A 20728-nucleotide genomic window follows, 5' to 3' on the forward strand; every position below is an offset into this window, starting at 1 on the left:
AGGGATCAATCAAAAAGTATGAGAAGTTTATGACAGGGAGATGATGTCTATAGCCTCAATGACTAGAGCTGTGCAAGGCCTGAGAAGGCAGGGGCTAACAATTTTAAAAGTATGATTTGTATTCTTTAAAATTATGAAAGCAATACATACTCATTGTTGAAAGTTTGAAAAATATAGAAAAGTCCAAAGACAAAAGTCAACGCAATTTTTTCATACTCTAAAAGCAAACATCTTCTTTGTAAATAGTGAGCTAAATACTTGTTCATTTTATTTGCCAAAAGTTTATAACTGAATAACTTTAAGTCATTGTTCATTCTCTTGTATTATCTTCTTAAAAGCATAGAAATCATAATAATGAATTAATATTCCCCTGCTTTTAAGGATGTAGTCAAATGCAGTTTCTGTCATTTTATGGGGAAAAAGGGTAAATATTTAAAAGTAAAAATTATGCTTTTACATAAGAACTAACAGCTATCTTAATCTTATAAGATTTCAAATTCTATTCTTATGTTTTAACTTCCTACTTGTCTAATATTTTGTAAAAAACATATATTGTAAGCATGTTTGTTCTAGGAAATTCCAGAAAGAATCAAAGGTGTGCATAGAAGCAAAGAAACCTATCTGAAGTAGTCTGGCAAATGGACAGAATTTTTAAAAAACAAATAAGACGCATGCTGCTGAAAACCACATTATTGTTACCTTCTCCTTCCAGTTATCACCGTTCAGCATCTTCTGTCTAAGGGTTTCCTGCAACTGCTCCATGCTTTTCTGATGTGAAATCAGCATCAATTCCCTGAAAACCATAAACACAACAAATGAGTCAAGACACACACTTAACACCCTTCTTAAACTACAGTTCGTGGCTCAGGGATTATTTCACAACTCAGTCTGTTTATTCTTCTCTTTAGAAATATATATATATATATACATATGTGTGTGTGTGTGCTGCTACTACATACTATTTTAACTGTTGTTAACAGCAATTTAAAAACACTGGCAACAAGGTAAGTATTTTCTCAGGCTTAATTTTTGCTTAATAAGTAATATTTTTATTTTTGCATGAAATAGTAACAACATATGTGTAGTTACAAATATAATAAAATACTATACATTGTGGTTCTAAAGTTTATGACTAAATTCTAACACTAGGTAATATTTTGTTTCTTTAAAAAAGGAAAATGTGTTGGGATATGACACAAAATCAGCATGTTTGTGGTTCCTGCTAGATTTGTTTTTCTTTTATTTATCTCAAGTGTTAATAGGAACAGACTGAATTAAGTAGAGGGTAATATCTGAGATGTGGTATAGTACAAAACATACTAGAAAATAGGAGAGAAAACACAAAGAACATTTTATTATTTTAATCCACGTAATTGGATCTTTTAAAAATAAATTTATTTATTTATTTATTTTTGGCTGTGTTGGGTCTTCACTGCTGCACGCGAGCTTTCTCTAGTTGTGGCTACTCTTCATTGTGGTGCGCGGGCTTCTCATTGCGGTTGCGGAGCACCGGCTCTAGGTGCGCAGGCTTCAGTAGTTGTGGCACGCAGGCTCAGTAGTTGTGGCACACGAGATTAGTTGCTCCGCAGCCTGTGGGATCTTCCCATGTCCCCTGTATTGGCAGGTGGATTCTTAACCACTGTGCCACCAGAGAAGTCCCCACATAATTGGGTCTTGAAGCTAAGTTTGTGACCCTCTGGGTGGAAATAAGTGTGGGAGATTCATGAGAACATTTCTCCAGGGGCCCTGAAGTTAAGACTTTAAATATCACAAGTGGTGGCAAAAGTATGCCTGTTGATCAGGGAGTCCCTCCACCCCCTTCTATAATCATCATAACCCTTCTTATTTTCTGTGTAGGTGATTCTTTTCCATTGCTTATTCCTCTTTCTAATCCCTTTGTTTTCCATCATCACCCTCTTCCCTTTAGTTCTGACCCTTTTTCTCAAACTTGTGACTTTCATTTATAACTGCCTGTTAGACATCTCCACCCTGATGAGCCATCAACACCAAAGATTCCACACATGAAAAAACAAATTCATCATCATCTCCAATGGTCTTGCCTTTCCTTTTGACTTCTGAAACCTTCAACAGTCACAATCTTTAGCTTGAAATCCCTGAATCATCTCTGACTTTTCCTTCTTCTTGTTCTACCACATCCATTCAGTAACAAGTTCTATGTATTCTGCTCCTTGGTGCACCTCAAACTATTTCCTCCCTTCCTTTCCGACTACTAACAGTTAAGGTTCTTGACTTTATTTCCCACCAAGAGTATTGTAATAGACTGTCAATCTATCTTGATCTCTATTCTCATCTCACTCTTACAGTATTATTAAACATTTTTTTAATAAAAATAGTGCCAACATTTCTAGGCTAGAAAATTTTAAGGTCATGAACATAAAGATACATCAACTTGGTAACCAGGATTATGAATATTATTTGAGGGAAAATGATTGAAAAGAACAAAAGTCCCCAGACTTTTTTTTCAGAACTGTGTCAGACTAGGTACTTTGACAACTTTCCTACTGAAAATAAGTAAAGTTTTTTTTTCACTTATTAAAAAAATCTTAAAATTCATCAGTGATCTGGACAAAAAGTTAGGAAGATGCAGGAAACACAAATCAAGAGAAAGGACAGAAAAAGTTTATCAGTGGAAAACTAGTGAGATTTGAATAAAGTCTATAGTTAGTTAATTGTATTATACCCATATTAATTTCTTAGTTTTTACATATGTGCCATGGTTATGAAAAATGGACCAGAGGGAAACAAATTCTCTGTACTGTCTCTGTAACTTTTCTTTAAATACAAAATTATTCCAAACTAATTGTTTAAGAAAATGAAGTAAAAGGAAGAACCCCAACAATAAGTAGAGCATTGAAGCCAATTCTCACCTTGAAGGTACTTTCCAAATCTGATGTACTTGAGCATTAAATTTCACAGCCATGAAGGGCACTGGAGTCAGGAGAGAAAGGAAGAGCTTGAGAGGACACTCACCTGCATAAAACTGCATCTCAGAGTGACACATGCAGTATGCATTTTTGCCATACTGTATGTAAGAATATGAAATTCACACCCAATATGTGTAAAATACAAATAACATCCCCTCTCAAGGAACAAAAAAGAAATTTCCAGCTTTGAAGTTTGGTGCTAGGTAGAGGGGAAAATACAAATCTCCCACAAGAATTTGTAAACACAAGCCAATCCCAGTGCAGGTTTGTATCCTGAATTCATACTACCTGAGTGATCCAAAAAGCTTCATATTGAGGAGATAACTTACAATGGTGTTAGGATAACCTTGCCTCCAGATGCCTGGTAGGAAAAACACCAGTATGTTTGGGAGAAACCTATCTTCAGCTTGAAACTCAGAGAATTCCTACAGATAAAAATTCAAGACCTATGAGACCATAATTTTAAGAATCACAAAATTATTATTTTTTTAAAGCTAGTAAGAGGAAGAATGAGCACACACAAATGATAGCATAATCAAAGCCACAAATTCTAAAGTATTTTCAGATATTGAATATAAATAAGGATGTACAATATGTTGGAAGAAATAAAAGATTAACTTAAATGGCTAATGAAATCTGAAATGAACCATCAAACTTGTAGAAATGAAGCATATAATAAGTGAGATGAAAAACTCAGTAGATGGTCCTATAGCAGATTATTCACAGCTAAAAATGAAGTAATAAACTGAAAGGGAGATTCAAAGAAATTATACAGGGTTCAGTACATGATGTCAAAAATATGTAAAATATAAAAGAGGTTGATATATGGAGGACAGAGTGAAAAGATCTAATATTTCTCTATTTACCATTTCAGAAGCAAATGAGAGAGAAAGGCAGAGGAAGGACATTACAGATTGATGAAAAATACCAACCCATAAATCTAGGAAGCCCAAAGGATTCCAAGCAAGATAAATAAAAATAAATCTAATATCTGGCACCCGGTAGTGAAAATGAAGAATATTGGAATAAAAAGAGATTTTAAAAGACGCTGGAGAGGAAATAAAACATACTGTCTTCAAAGGAACTGAAACATATTGAAAGCTTATTCTCCAATAGAGACAAGGAAGGCCAAAGACAGCAAAATAATATATTAAAAATCCCATGAGAAAATAACCATCCATCTGAAGTTGGGTACCCAGCAAAACTATCTTTCAGAAAGAGGCCGAAATAAAATATGCTCAGAAAAATAAAATCTGAGTGTTTACTGCCAGCTAAACGACTTCTAAAAAATATGCTTTGCAGGAAGGATTATGATCTCAGAAGGAAGGTCAGACGATCAAGAAAAAATGGTGAGCAAAGGAACTGGCAAACACACAGGCAGGGAGGGCTTCTTGGGTGTGTGATCAAGACAGCTGTATGGGGCCCATGTTCTGAAGGGGGCCCTGGGTTTCAGATTTAATGCTCTGTGGTCACCACTGAGAAATTCTTAATAACTTTATCTCTGAGTCTGTGTTTTGTAAGTGAGGTCTAATGGGACAGTCAAGCACATGCTGGGACCTTGGAGCCTCAGCTCACACAGAGTCCTACCTCTCGCCACCTCCCTGTCTCCCCAGGATGGTTCTCAAACCTTTGCTCCCTGATCCTTGCCCAGCATCTGCTGTCATCCTCTGCTTCAGTGGGCACAGGCATGAGGAATGTTGGGTCTGCCATGTGTGTCCTTTTGGCTGAGTCTGGGGCAGGGCCTTGGTTTCCTGTGAGAGCCTGCATCCATGCTACGATTTCTCCATGCCCAAGGGAGCACAAGATTCAATAGCAAACAAACAAAAAAAGACCCTGACAAGTTGAGAGAAAGATGGTGAAGGAAAGGAAAAAGCTTCTTTCTTTTTTTGAAGGGGCTCCATGTTTTCATTTTACACTGGGCCTGAAAATTATGTAGCCAGCCCTGTATGTAAGTACTTGTAAATAAATATCATCTGTATAAAATATTAGTTTTGACTGTGTGTAATCAGTGGGGCTAACAAAAGGATAAAACTAGAACACTAGACAAAAATGTAGAATATAGGATGGCAGGATGGCAACTATCAGGGCTCCAGTGTTATTCAAGAGAAGTCTGAGATATTCAAGAGAAGTTTGCATTATTCAAGAGAAGTCTGAGATATTAATTTTAGACTTCATTAAGCATGCATGGTAAAATCTCAGAAGTAACCACTAAAAGAATAGAATATGCCATTAGGAGAAGATGCACTAAGAAAATAAAAGAAACTCCAACAATATTGCCCCTGCCCAAGGCCCAAAAGGAGAAAATAGTGTAGAAAAAGAGGGAGAAATATTGATAGAAAACTTAAAGTAACAATCATAATAATGGCAAATAAACTAAACTCATGAGTTAAGAGAAACAGGCTTGATAAAACCAAACCCTAACCCTAACCCTAACCCTACATATTGGGTTAAGTAAAATATATTAATTAAGATAACTTTTACCTGTTTATTTTTACTCTTCTAATATGGCAATTAAATTTTTTAAAGTGACATATGTGGCTCACATTATACGTCTACTGAACAGCACTGTTATATTCCATATTCTCTGAAAACAAAGAAATGTCAGTAACAAAAGACAAATATCTCCATGTATTTGGAACTTTTAAAAAATGTGTTTCTGAATAACTCTTGGGTCAAATGAAAAATCATAACTGATACTTCAAAATACTTAGAATTGAACAATAATGAAATTTCTACACATCAAAATTTATGAAATATAGCTAAGCAGAAAAGATAAATAAATTGTGGTATACTTCAGAATATAATACAGATGAAGAAATGAATGATTTTCAGCTACATGTAACATCATGGAAAAAAATCCCAGGGACATAATCTTGAGCACAAAGAATAAATCACTGACTAATATATATAGTATAATTTTATTTCCATGAAGATAAAATCTAATTTTTTTTTTAGGAATACAAACATACGTGGTAAAATTATAGAGTGAAGCAAAGGAATAACAGGTGTTTTCTGTAGGTTTTTGTGGATGCTCTTTATCAGTTTGAGGAAGTTCCCATCTCTTCCTAGTTTGCTGAGAACCACAAAATGCAGGTTGGTGGTTACCTCTGAGCAAGGATGCCATGTGGTGGAATAAGGAGAAGCACCAAGGGACTTCAATGCTAATGGTAAGGCTCCTTTTCCTAAATTGAGCGTTCATTGTATTGTAGTTCTTCATACTTTATACCTATCTAAACATTTTATGTAACTACTCAGTATTTATAAAAACAATTAATGATAAAGCCTGAGCATAGAGTAGAATGGGTATCTAGAGAAAAGAGAATTAAAGGGAAAGACCAAGGAGAGGGAAATGGCAAGTGAGCAGCAGGGTGGGGTTTACTGCCCACTATGCACACTATGGACAAGGCAGTACCTGGAGAGACAGAGGTGAATGAGGGCAGGGTTCCTGTCCAAATGGTGCTCAAAAGCCAGCAATATTGTAAAAGGACAATTTATCTTTTAAAATGTGAGGCGGACCTAGCAGGTTCTGATGCTTGCTCAGCAGTCTCTAGGCTGGAGAAAGGAAGTGAAGCAGAAGGAACAAAGAATGAGGACAGTAAAAGTGGGATTACATTAAAACCTCAATTCTGGGCTTTCCTGGTGGCGCAGTGGTTGGGAGTCAGTCTGCCAATGCAGGGGATACGGGTTCGATCCCTGGCCCGGGAAGATCCCACATGCCGCGGAGCAACTAAGCTCGTGAGCCACAACTGCTGAGCCCGCATGCCTCAACTACAGAAGCCCACGCGCCTAGAGCCCGTGCTCGGCAGCATGAGAGGCCATGGCAATGAGAGGCCCACGCACTGCCGCAAAGAGTAGCCCCCACTCGCCTCAACTAGAGAAAGCCTGTGCGCAGCAACGAAGACCTAAAGCAGCCAAAAATAAATAAATAAATACACTAAACAAAACAAAACAAAAAAACACCTCAATTCTGGCTTTCTTCCAAATATTTGGCTATTCCTGTCTCCTCTGCAGACTCATCTTTGCCGTCAATTACATGTTTGGTGTTCCTTAGCACTTTGTTCTGAGGCCTCTTTTTTCTCTCCCTCTACTCTTTCTCTAAGTGATCATATCCATGCCTATGGTTAAAATGCAATAGTTGCTGACAACTCCCAGATTTTATCTCCAGCTCACATCTGTTCTCTGAGTATCTGACTCATGTTTCCAACTCTCACCTGACTGCTCTACTTTTATATTTCAGAGTCATCCAAAACTCAACATGTCTGTAATCCCAGAGTCTAACAAGGTCAGTTTATTTTTTGCTCATGATATATGTAATCTGCTGCTTTGCTCTGCATGTTTTGTTCCAGGATGTAGCCCAAGGAGCAATTCTTACCTGGGAATGCTGCTTTTGTGATAGAAAAGAAAAATTGTGAAAACATAGGATCTGTTAAAGTTTCTGCTCAGAATCAATGCATGTCACTCCTCTCCCATTTCAATGGCAAGAACAAATCAAATGGCCAAGTCTGATGTGAATCAGGTGTGGATAGTATAGTCCTCTCACCGGGAGGTGCACAGTAAGTCACCTGGCACCAGGTGGAGTCCATCGCAACTCTGAAATCCTACTGCAAACGACTGTGAGGATTTCTATCCTGGAGGTAGAGAACATTCCTTGCTTAGACTGTGGTTCTTTCACTTGGGAGTGATTTCTCAATCAATTTTTCTCCGTAGCTCCTGGCTTTCCTCTCTGAGATGTAATTTTTTTTTTTCATTATACAGCCTTGCCACATCAGAAGAGGGGGTTAGAAATTCTGCCCTGTTGAGAGACAGTTTTCTCAACTTCTTTCCTATCCACAAAAGATTTGGAGGAGAAATCGTTCCAAGAGAATTTAAAAAAAAAAGATTTATTGAGATATAATTGAAAACAGTAAACTACATGTTTAAAGTATACACTTGGATGAGTTTTGACATATGCATAAACATATGTGTGTGAAACCATCACTGCAATCAAAATAATGATATATCCATCATCTCCCAAGGTTTGCCTATGCCCTTTTTTAATCCCTCACTCCTGCCCTCTTGCCCCCAGCAATCAAGAGTTTGCTTTCTGTCATTATACATTAGTTTGCACTTTCAGAATTCTATAAAACTTCTCTATATATCATACAGTATATTCTTTTGTGTGTGTTTGGCATTTTTCATTTAGTATAATTCCCTTTAGATTTGTCCATGTTGTACCATGAATCAATAGTTCATTATTATTATTTTTTGCTGAGTAGTATTTCATCACATGGATATATCACAATTTGTTTATCCATTCACCTGCTGATGGACATTCAGGTTGTTTCACAGGTTTTGGCTATTACAAATATAGCTATTAATATCTGTGTACAAGTATTTGTATGGATATGTCACTTCATTTCTCTTGGGTAAATACCTAGGAGTGAAATGGCTAAGTAGCAAGGTAAGTGTATGTTGAACTTTTTAAGAAACCTCCATACTGTTTTCCAAAGAGTTGTACTGTTTTACATTCCAACCAGCAGAGTATGAGAGTTCCAGTTTCTCCATAAGTTGCCAACAATTGGTATGTTCAGGCATTTTAATTTTAGTCATTCTAAAAGTGTGTGCTTGTGGGACTTCCCAGGCGGTGCAGTGGTTAAGATTCCATGCTTCCACAGCAGGGGGCATGGGTTCCATCCCTCATCGGGGAACTAAGATCCCACGTGCTGTGAGGTGTGGCCAAAAAAAAAAAAATCAATAAAAAAATAGAAGTGTGTGGTTGTATCTCATTATGGTTTTAATTTGCATTTCCCTAATGACTAATGATGTTAAACATCTTTTTTATGTGCTTATTGGCCATCTGTATGTCTTTGGTGAAGCGTCTGTTCAAATCTTTTGCTCATTTTTTATTGGGTTGTTTATGGTCATCTGAGTTTCTAAAGTTCTTTATATATTCTGAAGACAAGTCCTTTATGACATATATATTGTGCAAATCTATGATGATGGCTTGTCTTCATTCGCTAAACAGTGCCTTTTAAAGAACAGAAGTTTTAACTTTGATGAATTCCAATTTATCAGGGTTTTTTTCTTTTATGGATTGGGCTTTTGGAGTTGAATCTAAGAACTCTTTGCCTAATCCAAGGTCACAAAGATATGTTTCCTGTTTTCTCCTATAGGTTTTATAATTTTAGGTTTTATATTTAGATCTAGGATCTATTTTGAATTAATCTCTATATATACATTTCACAGTATGAATCAAAGTTCATTTTTTGCATATGGATATACAATTGTTCCAGCACCAATGGTGAAAAAAACTATGTGTTCTCCAATAAACTGCTTTGGCAACCATGTAGAAAATCAATTAACCATACATGTGTGCCTATTTCTGGATTCTCTATTCTGTTCCATTGATCTATTTGTCTATCTTGAGATTAATACCACACTGTCTTGATTATTTGTAGCTTTACAATAAATCTTGAAGTTAGGTAGTGACTTTGATCTTTTGGCTCCTCAAAGTTTTTTCAAAGTTGTTTTGATTATCCTAGGTCCTTTGCATTTCCATATGAATTTTAAAATTAGCTTGTTAATTTGTACAAAAATGTTTGCTGGAGGTTTGATTGTGATTGCATTGAATCTATAAATCAATTTGGGGATAACTGTTAACAATATTGAGGCTTCTATTCCATGAACATTGTATATCTCTCCATTTATTTAGATCCTCTTAATTTATCTCAGCAATGTTATGTAGTTTTCAATGTACAGGTCTGGCACATTATTTGTCAGATTCATCCCTAAGTATTTCATGTGTTTTGAAATATTTTGATAAATACTGCTTTTTGAATTTTGATTGTTCTGTGCAAATATATAGAAATTAATTTGGGTTTTGGATGTTGACTTTTTTTCCTGCAACCTTTTGCCAAACTCACTTATTAGTTCTAGTAACTCCTTTTGTAGATTCCATGGGGTTTTCTATGTTAGTGAACATATCATCTGTGAATAAAAAATTTTATTTCTTCCTTTCCAGTCTGATGCCTTTTATTTCTTTTTCTTGCCTGACTGTACTGACTAAAACATTCAGCACAATGTTGAACAGAACTGATGACAGCAGGTGTCTTTTTCTTGATCTTGATCTTAGGAGGAGAGTATGTAGTCTCTCACTATTAAGTATGATGTTACCTGTCAGTTTTCTTAGATGCCCAATATCAATTTGAAAAAGTTTTCCTCTATTTCTACTTTGCTGAGATTTTTTTTAAAAATTAGGAATGAACGTTCTGTTTTGCCAACTGCCTGTTTTGTTTCTATTGACATAATCATTGAGTTTTTCTTTTTTACTTTTTGAATAACAATAATTGATTTTTGAATGTTAAACCCATCTTACATTCTTGGGATAAACTCCACACATTCATGATTTCTTTACTTTTTTACGTTGCTGGATTCAATTTACTAAAATTTTGTTTAGAAGTTTTGCATCTGTGCTCATGAGGGATGTTGGTCTGTTAATTTGCTTGTAATACTTTTGTCAGATTTTGGTATCAGTGTAATACTGGCCTCATGAAGTAAGTTAAGAACTATTCCTCTTTCATTTTCTGGAAGAGTTTAAGTAGAATTAATACTATTTCTTCCTTAAATGCTTGATAAAATTCACCAGTGAAACCTTCTGGGCCTGAAGTTTTCTTTGTGGGAAAAATTTAAACTATAAATTCAGGTCATCTATTCATTTTAGTGAACCTGGGTAGTTTATATTCCAAAAAAATGTATCCATTTTTCAGAGTTGTCAAAATTAATGGCATAGTCAAGCAAATGGCTTTGTGGCGCCATTTTTCCAACAGCATTTGCTCACTTTGTGTCTCTGTGACATTTTGGTAAGTCTTGCAATATTTCAAAGTTTTCATGATTATTATTTTGTAATGATGATCTGTGATCAGTGATCTTTGACGTTACTTACTGAAGACTCAGATGGTGGGTAGCATTTTTTAGCAATAAAGTATTTTTGAATTAAAAAATTCATGGCATAAAGTTGTTTATAATATTCGTCTATTAATGTATTAGTATCTGAAGAATGTAATGTCACCACTCTCATTGCTGATGTTGGTAAATTTTTGTCTTCTCTATCTTTTCGTGATGAGTCTGACTTGAGGTTTATTAATGTTATTGGTCTCCTCAAAGAAACTGATTGTTTAATTGATATTCTATATTGTTTTACTGTTTTCTATGTCATTGATTTCTGCTCTGATCTTTATTATTTACTTTCTTATGCTTATCTTGGGTTCTGTTTGCTCTTTTTTTTCTAACTTCTTAAGGCAGAAGCTGACCTTTTTTCTTTTTTCACATAGACATTTATTGCCATAAATTTTCTCCCTGAAGTTTTGCTTTAGAGATGTTCCACACATTTTGATGTCTTCATCCCCATTTAGTTAAAAAATCTTTGTAATTTCCTCTTTGATATTTTCTTTGACCGATATCTCATTTAGAATTGTGTTACAGTTCACAAATATTTGGGGGATTTTACAGATACTTTTCTGTTATTTATTTCTAAGTTAATTACATTGTGACCAGAGAATACACTTTGTATGATTTGAGTGCTTTTAAATTTTCTTTGGTTTTGTTTTATAGCCAAATTATATGGTCTATCTTGGTGAATATTTTGTATGCTCTTGGAGGAAAAAAATGTGTATTCTGCTGCTGTTGGGTGGAATGTTGTATAAATGTCAATTAGGTTAAGTTGATTGATTGTAAAGTTCAAGTCTTCTATAGCCTTACTAATTTTTCTGTGTACTTGTTTTATCTATTGTTAAGAGAGAGCTATTGACATCTCTAACAATAATTGTGAATTTGCCTACTTCTTGTAGTTCTATCAGTTTTTGCTTCACGTATTTTTAAGCTCTGTATTAGAGGCACAGACATTTAGGATTGCCATGTCCTTCTGAAGAACTGGTCTATTTATCATTATGAAATGAATTTATTTATTCCTGGTAATATTCTTTGTTCTAAAATCTACCTTGCTTGATATTCAAAAACACATTCTAGCTTCTTTTGATTAGTGTCAGCATGGCATATCTTTTTCCATTCTTTTACTTTTAGCCTTTTGTATCTTTACTTTTCAAATACATTTCCTGTAGGCAGTATATGGCCGAATCTTACTTTTTTATACAATCTGAAAATCTCTGTCTTTTAATTAGAATGTATAGACAATTTACATTTAATTGAATTGTGATACAGTTAGACTTAAATCCATCATCTTGCCTATTTGCCCCATCTGTTGTTTTCTTGGCCTTCCTTCTCTGCCTTCTTTTGGATTTTGCATATGGCTTATGATTTACTTTCATCTGCTTTGTTGGCATATTAGCTATAACTCTTTGTTTAGTTTATTTAATGGGTTGCTCTAGGGTTGATAATAGCTATTTTTAACTTGTCACAGTTGTGGTAGGCTAAATAATTGCCTTCAAAGATATCCATGTCCTAATCCCCAAAGTCTGTAAATATGGCAAAAGGGACCTTGCAGATGTGATTACATTAAGGATCTTGAGATAAGGAGATTATCCTGGTTCATCTGGATGTGCCTTAAGTATAATTATCAAGGTCTTTATGAGAGAGAGGCAAGAAGGTTAATGTGTGTGTGGGGGGGAAGGTGGTGATGTGACAATGGAAGCATAGATTAGATTTATGAGGCCAGGATCCAAGGAATGTCAGCAGCTTCTAAAAGCTGGAAGAAGCAAGGAATGGGCTCTCCCCTGGAGGGTCCAGAAAGAGCCAGCCCTATTGACATCTTGATTTTAGCCCCTTACACTCATTTGGACTTCTGACCTCCAGAACTGTATAAATTTGTGTTGTTTTAAGCCACTAAGTTTGCGGTAATTGTTATAGCAGAGATAGAAAACGATGCCGGTTTACCTTCAAATGTTATTACACAACTTTCAGGTATAAGAGTAGAATATTATAATAGTAAACTTGATAAAATAAGGAGCAACAGTCAAGGCAAATAAAGTAGCACTTCACTTGGTTTTCAAAATACCAGTACCATAGAATGGATGTGGCTCGCTATGTGCTTGTTAGAAGTGGCTAGGCAGCAGAGTCCTGGCAATTTGATCCACTTTATTTCTTAAGCCAGGTTTCCTATTTGAAAAGAGGTCTTACTGATTAGAAAATTCCAATGAGCATTTTCAGATGGGTGCCTGTGAGTACATTAGAAGTTACCTTTACTATAAAATGGATGGTACTGAATATTTGAGATGCTCAACTTTTAGTCTCCCTGGAGACATTTATAATTTTGATATCAACAAAAGTAGAATCCATTCCATATACATTCCTCTGATGGACACAGTACAAAACACTGCTGTTATATGTATCCCTTTAGAATAAAAACTGTGAAAGGCTAGCAGATTATAGAAGCCAAAATATAGTAAGCCAAGGTTAAAACAAGGTTAATGAAGTGATAATCATTCACTGAATTGACAAAGAGTCATAAAGTTCCTTATGACATTTCCACAGAATATAAGGTGTTTTGAGTGAACTGTTATAAAATTTATGAACTTGTGCTTGTGATGATAATTTTGCTTGACATTAAAGCTACAGAAATTAGGACTTTCATATCTCATTGATTCCTGCTGAGCCTCTGTTCTCAACCCTTCAGTGCAATTCTTTAATGAGACAAGGCAGAAAGAATGATTATAAATGATGTTACAAACACACTGTCCTTGATTACTATGGAATGGGCACTGGGTAATGTATACAGAGATGATTATATGTGTGAAAAATATAATCTTGATTCCAAAAATAAAAATCACACTTATATAGTAAACTCAAGAAAGAGCTTGCACATTATTCAGGAATGTAAAACCATCTTAAGACATTGATAAAGAAAAAGCAGTCTTGCCTTTAAAGAAACTATAAAGGATCAACTTTGACTCTAGTGAGACTTTCTGAGAGAAATTTAGAGGATTTCTAGAAATGAAATATTGTTAGAGGCATATTCATATTTTAAAAAGCTGAAAATGTGCACCTGTTTTTGAATATCATACAGATATCCAATTTCCTCTTTACAGCCAGTTCTAGAGGTATTCATGCTTTAGAATAATAAGAAACAACACAGATTCAGGTGCTATATTTGGATTTTAGTAAGAATCTGATAGAAAAGATCATCACTAGAATCCAGGAGTTTGAATTGACTTTTGGCAAGTCAGAAGCGGATTTGCTACCAGACAATGAGAGCTTCCGAGTTTTAGATCCTGTGATCAGTGGTTTAACTGGGATTAAATACATTCCTACTCATCCATACATCCATCCAGCAAATATTTATTGAGTACCCAACTATGTGTCAGGCACTAGGGATAATCTCTAGGGATATGGTCATTCTTTCTTGCCACTCATTGGAAATATATTAATGCAATTTCCTAATTTTTAGAAGATCCTGAGTGGTAAATGACTATATAAAGTGACATAATTCACAAGAGGTAAAGCTGGTTCAAGCTTGTACCAGCCTAGGGCTCTCTACCCTGTAATTTCATCAGATGTTTTTTAAAAATAACATTTTTGGAGTTGGCACAATAGGCAAATTAGGATCTACTCACAATTAAGAGTATTTATTTTAAAAAAACATTAACTTTTAAATTCTTAGACCAAAAAGAAAATGAGAATCTAATTTCTTACATACATGCAAAAATCTAATTCCCTTAATTGTAGTTAAAAACATAACTGCAAACAAATGTCAAACCATAATGCCAAATGACAGCTTTAAATTCTGTTTCACAAGTTGTTCTTTTAGAGGTGTCTTCACATTGTCAATCAAAGACATAATTTTGATTTTGCCACAACTCCTGCCACCGTTAAAAGCAGTGTCTGTGATATCATAAGAAGTTTGGCAAGTCTCTTGTTCTGAGAGTTGTTGATAGACAGGAAATCAGAGAAAGAGGTATGTCTTGGGAAAAATACCTGATAAGGTTTGTTATTTTAGAATGATATTACTTAGAACACTTCATTTCATAACACTCTAAACTAACAGAATTGCATCCAAAATAAATCACTCCATGGACTAATCTTTACAACTCTAAGAGTAAAGCAGATAACACTGAATTCAACAGGTATTTCCTGAATATCTACATCACTAATGCAGGGTATAAAAGATATGTTGCTTTAAGAGGTTAGCAACCTAAATGAAGATGAAAGAAAGGAAATTAATACCTTCTGGGCACCTACAACCTACCAGGCACGACACTAGATGCTTGAATCTTCACAAGAAGGTAGCTATTATTAATATGCCCATTTTGCAGATAAGAAAAATGACCCTTAAAGTGTAAGCCAGTTGTCCAAACTTGACACTGGATTCAAACCTATGTTTGCCTAACTAAGTCCATTCTTTTTATACTAAGCCACACTACCACGAGGTAACAGAACCCTTGAAACCTTGTTTCCACATCCCTTTTTATATTCTACACTTCTTATTGCTTCTAGACTTCATGAAAGTATGACAAGCCTCATCAAAGTAACTAAACACCAAGTTTCTCTTCTTATAGAATGTGTTATGAAATGTTTTTATTCTACTTTTGTTCTGAAGATATAGCTCCATTTCTGACTTTGCTAAGGCACTAGAGAAAGGAAGACAAAAGTCACCATCTTACATTTATTACATGAATGGAAGAATCCTGAAAGAGTGGAGAGGTGGGGTAAGAAGGCAAGAGGAGGCGAAGAGGGGGTACTCTTGGATTTTCTGCTTTCTGAAGGGCTGGGGGTCCCCTGAAGACTCAGTGTTACAACATGATTGAGAAAGAGAAGCTGACAGAACTGATCCCTTCAAGACAAATGCTAAGGGAACTGTGTAAACTGTAGTGGAGGGAACACAGTTTATAAAGCTAGATACAACGGAGCTTGATTTCTGTCTTTGCCAGTTATGTAGCCCTGGGCAAGACATTTAGCCTTGCTTAACCTCAGTTTCTTCAAGTGTAAAATGTGGAAAATGATACCTGCTTCATAAGAGAGGGTCACAGCTCTGTTAGCCAGGGCCTTTGTGCAAATTTGAAAATGGCTTGCCCTCTGGGTTGGTGAATTAGAAAAAGTGCTCCATCTGGGTGGGGGCTGACCCAGGTACATAGAGCTTGGTGAGGAAGGAATGGCATGCTTATGCAAGAAAAATCAGCCCCTTCCTCTGCGGCAAGTGGTGAGGAGAGCAGAGTTCAGGCTGGTTTTCAGGCCCCTGACCCTTTCTGATGAGCACCACACAACGATGCATCTCACTCAGGGCAGTGTGAAGACAAGATCATGTCCACAGAAGCACCAAGAGGTCTCCGCATGACTGTGAAACCTGGGGATGGTGTGGGTGAGAGCTTGAGAGGGAGAAAGTGGGGAGGAGAGAAGAAAGGAAGCAGGGAGGAAGGGAAGAGAGAGCCTGAAGAAACAGGTATGTTTGACCATGGGGTTGTGTCATATACAGAATGGGAAATTCCATGAACCTCCTGAAATAATTTGCTAGATTCTATGTACATTTCTCTGAGGTGAGGGTTTAGAGCTGTCAATTAAAAAAGAAAAAACAAGAGAAAGAGAAGAGGATGAGGAAATTGAAAAAGAAGTTAATGTTGTGGGTGTAGGAGGGGGAATAAAATCCTTCCCTATAGCCTCAAAGGTATGCTTCAGGGGGACAGGGAGCAATTAAGTAAATCTCACTTAAGATAAGTAAAGAGCTAGCTGATAGAGACACACACAGATAACTGCTTATTTCACAGAACAATTTACAGATAAGCCACTTGCCCCCAACTTTGGTCACAATGAAGCTTTTCCTCCAAAGACATTCTTCACTAATCCTGTCATGTTATTGGCAAGTAAATCATAATAAGTATTTTTCTATATTTTTTCTTGGAATTTACCAAGATAGGGCCAAACAGCTCTTGGGGAGGAATGCATGGGGTGCGGACTATTACAAACAGCTGTGTGTCTCAGCAGTACAGTTTTAGGCCACACGCTACTGCATAAATGAATTTCTCTGAGCGTTATACGTGGGCAGTCTCCAAGCTTAAACACATATGCCCTTCTAAAATGTATTTAAGTTGGTTATAGGAAATTCCCAACACATTTTACTATAGAAATAATTTTCCATAAAAAAGGAATTAGGCCTGCAGGCCAGCCCACAAAACCCTATTTAATCCACAATACTTCTGAAGTGGTATCACAAATTCATAGTTCTGGGTAGAGTTCTGGCCCTGGCCAAAGAGACCCTGTAGCCCAGAAGCATGAGAGCTGAGGGCTCTCTACACAGAATTTTAAAAACAGCCACACTTTTCTCTGGCACTGTCCCTGTGCCCTGCCCCAGTCCTCCCCATCCAGCAAGGAGACCCCTCTCTCCAGGCCCAGTGTGCCTGTGACCAAGCTGGCCAGGCCTTCTCTACTCCCATAATCCAGGATCCTGAAGGACCTACTTCTCTTCCTTCCAGTGGAGCCTCTTCTCCTAAGAGAGCTTCCTCAGCTCAGTGCGGGGGAGAAAGCAATGCATAACTAATTAGATTTGTACTAATGTATGAGTTATTTCCTAGTCACTAGCTCCTTTCCTGCTCCAAATTCAGAAGTTCTGCCAGTTCTTTTTCCTAGGGTCAGTTCTGGCTTTTCATATCTTTTTTCCCTCCTCTTCTGAAACTACATACCTTCTAAGCCTCGCATTTTCCACAGTGGTCCCAATGGAAGCATGGGCAAGTGGCTCTGCTGTGGGGAGGGGTGGGGGAGGAGGGGCAGTGTGCGGAGGCTGCCTGAATTTGCAAAGCCCACACTGGCACCTTGAGTGAGTTGGGCTTTGGCCTTTGGAGAGCACGTCTGGCAGCCTGGTTGGTTGCTGTCCTTCCACAGCGGTGGTTTGGGACCTTGCTGTGCAGCAGATTCCCAGGCACCGCCCGGTCCTACTGAACTAGAATCTCTGCTGGTCTCGTCAAGCATCTCTATTTTAAGTTTTTTCCTGAGCCCAGCTTCTATTTTTCGGGAAGGACTTTCACATCTCCAACTGCTTAAGGACACCTCTATTTAGAGATCCCATTGGTGCTTCAAATCAAAGCTCCAAGAGCAAATTGCTCAGCTGAGAGACAGTTTACTGAAGGAAAGAAAGTAGAGGGAGGAAAGCCAAGTTCATGCATGAACCTTAAGGAATGTCTGCTGTCAGGTGATGGCAGGAGGGAAGAGCAAAGAACCAAAATAGAGAGAGGAAAAGGGCAGGATAACAGGTTGCCCCTGAAGCCAAAGGAAGACAAAGTTTTAAGGAAGGTTTAGACAATAATGTCAAAGCCTCCGAAAGGTCACTTGTTCTTCAGGATGTCTTTTTAACCTGGCTCTCGTATCTCCCCCTGGCTCAACATGGAGTAAGCCCTGGCTGTTTGCTCTCATTCACTTGGTACAGACATTCAAATAACCCAACAGAAACTGGCAGAGGGTGAGAGCTAAAGATTTTCATTTTTCTCATGTCTCTTAGGCTTAGCTATGTACAAAACCCTTTGATGAATATCAAAACAGTAAATGACCTGACTTACCCCCACTGCCCGTTGCCAATCCCTTCTCCACCCAGCAGCCAGAACCATCTTTCCACAGTGTCGGTACTTGCTTAAATCCCTCCAATGGTTTCTTTTCATTGCACTGAAACTAATACCCAAACTCCTACGGGCCTGTGAGGCCCCAAACGACTTGACCTTCACCTTCGCCCCTCACATTTGCTAGGCCTTGCGTCATACTGCCACTTCCGAGAATTTACCAAGCTCATTTTTTACTTATAAAACTCTTCCCTGGCCCTCAGCGTGGAAACCTCTTACTTGTCTTCCTTTATGTACCATTTTGGAAGTTACTTTTACAACCACCCTTTCCAAAGCAGGTACCCCTTTTATGAGTCTCTACTACAATACCCCTTCACTTACTTTATATCCATTATCACAATCTAGAATTATTCTGGTTAGTTCTCTACTTTTTTTGTTGTTTAACTGTTTGTCTCTCCTATTAGAATGTAAACTTTATGAGGACAGGGATGTTTCAGATTCACCATTGTATCCCCAGGGTACGTAGTACCTGGCACATAGTAAATGCTCAACAAATAACTGTTAACTGACTGAATTACCCAAAGTAAGTCATCCATTGACTCAACAAATATTTATTGAGTGAATACATGTGCCAGATTCTGAGGATACAATAGAAGACAAGGCAGGCAAAATCTGAAAGCGGCATTGGACAAAGAAAAAAAAAACAATGCTTATATCTAGGAGTAATCCTATGATAATATGATAACTTATTGGGCTGCAAGCAGATTTTAATTTTTATTATGTGACAGACATCATGTCAGTAAACTTGGTGCCACCAAATGACTAAGTAATACCATGCCTGCTTTTGGATAGACTAAAGTATAGAGAGAAAAGAAAGAAAAAGGGCAAGGATGTAAGAGGAAAATAAGCAGGGGGGTAGACGGGAGAAGAGAGGAAGAAGTAGTCCAGTGATGTCTCTGTTCTCTGAAAACTTACCACTTATAATAGAAGGTAAGATTAGAATCATACTAAATTTTAAAAAAATATGGCAAATATAGTGCGCTATTTCAAAGCAATCAATCCCCTAAGAAAGCTCTATATTTATTTGAATGATGTTATTAATCCTCAAAACATTCATGAAACTGCTGTCTTCAAATTGCTGCCAGAGATAATTTGTTAAGCATAGAAAAAAGGAAAACATTTTACTTATTTTTAATCCCCAATGATATTTCCCAGATTGATTTCCCATCATTCTCCTTGAACTTTCTTTCACTGGACTTACTGAGATTGTTTTAAAAATCAAATTCATTCCTAAAGGTCAAAGATTCATCATACTAAGGATATTCTAAAACATGCACACTTAAGCCAATTCTCAAAAAAGAGTTCCAGAAATGTTTGAACAAAGATAGGATCTTCTCAATGACCAGTATGAAGGAGACAGAATTCACCTGGATAAACAGCTAGATCTAATTAATCTGACATCACTGGAAATGGGGTATTCTGTACCTTTTATATACATAGAGTATACAGCTGATTTTAATCATTCTGACTCAGTCATCATTATGGCCATCAATTATTAACCCATATTATAAATATAAGGGCATTCAAGATTACTGATGTGTGTAAAGCTGTTTGTCTCTATTGTATATTGGGCCAAACTGCAATTCTTTTAAAGTTTTTTGTGGCACTTATAGATTTTCTTTCTTCTTATGCATGGTCAATCTTTCAGCTGCCATTCCTTCTTGTTATTAGTAAGACTGGCTCTTGCCAATTTCCTGCTTATAAAATTACTGCTTCTAATATACTATGGGCTTATCAGTGACAACTGTGAAATGGCAGAAGTGGTGGTGGGAACTACAAGACACAACATCTTAGTGACAGGCAGGTTATTGGTGTGGCAGGGTGAGGAAGAAATGGTGGATGGCAATAAGCTCTGCAATTGTTCATCTTATTAAACCAAAGAGAAGTAAACGTATATCATCCCGGGGGAACCAGAGACAAGCCTTGTTTCTCTGTGAACTAGACAGACCTCTGAATAGCCTGGAGTAGAGACAGATGTGATCTAGGGCATACTGTTGTTGGTTAGAACCTAATTCTAAGCTGCCTGCTAACCACTTCTGTGGCCCCACTCCCAGACTCCTCTGGGAGCAAATAGTTGCCCTTAAAAAGAATGAAAACAAGATTATAAATCTTCTAAATTAGAAAGCAGTCAAATACTCATAAAATAAAATGAATAAAGTGAACTAAAAAATGAGCCAAAACTAGGGCACCTGCTGGACACTGGTGGGGGACCTTGACGCCCAAGGAGACGGAAAGAAACCCCGAGCAGCGGGTAGG

At 36.9% G+C, this 20728-nt stretch overlaps 1 protein-coding gene across 1 annotated transcript in view; it reads right to left on the minus strand.

The window, feature by feature from the left end:
• The window catches only part of LEKR1 (leucine, glutamate and lysine rich 1), a gene marked incomplete at both ends in the record, with an annotated part of 264064 nt that overhangs the window by 45468 nt on the left and 197868 nt on the right, over positions 1 to 20728 (minus strand). The window contains one exon of the mRNA XM_079705454.1: positions 700 to 793. Within this exon, the coding sequence (XP_079561580.1) occupies positions 700 to 793 (94 nt within the window). The remainder of the gene's footprint in view (positions 1 to 699; positions 794 to 20728) is intronic.

Source organism: Hyperoodon ampullatus, assembly GCF_949752795.1.
Source record: "Hyperoodon ampullatus genome assembly, chromosome: 5".
Taxonomy (NCBI): Eukaryota; Metazoa; Chordata; class Mammalia; order Artiodactyla; family Ziphiidae; genus Hyperoodon; species Hyperoodon ampullatus.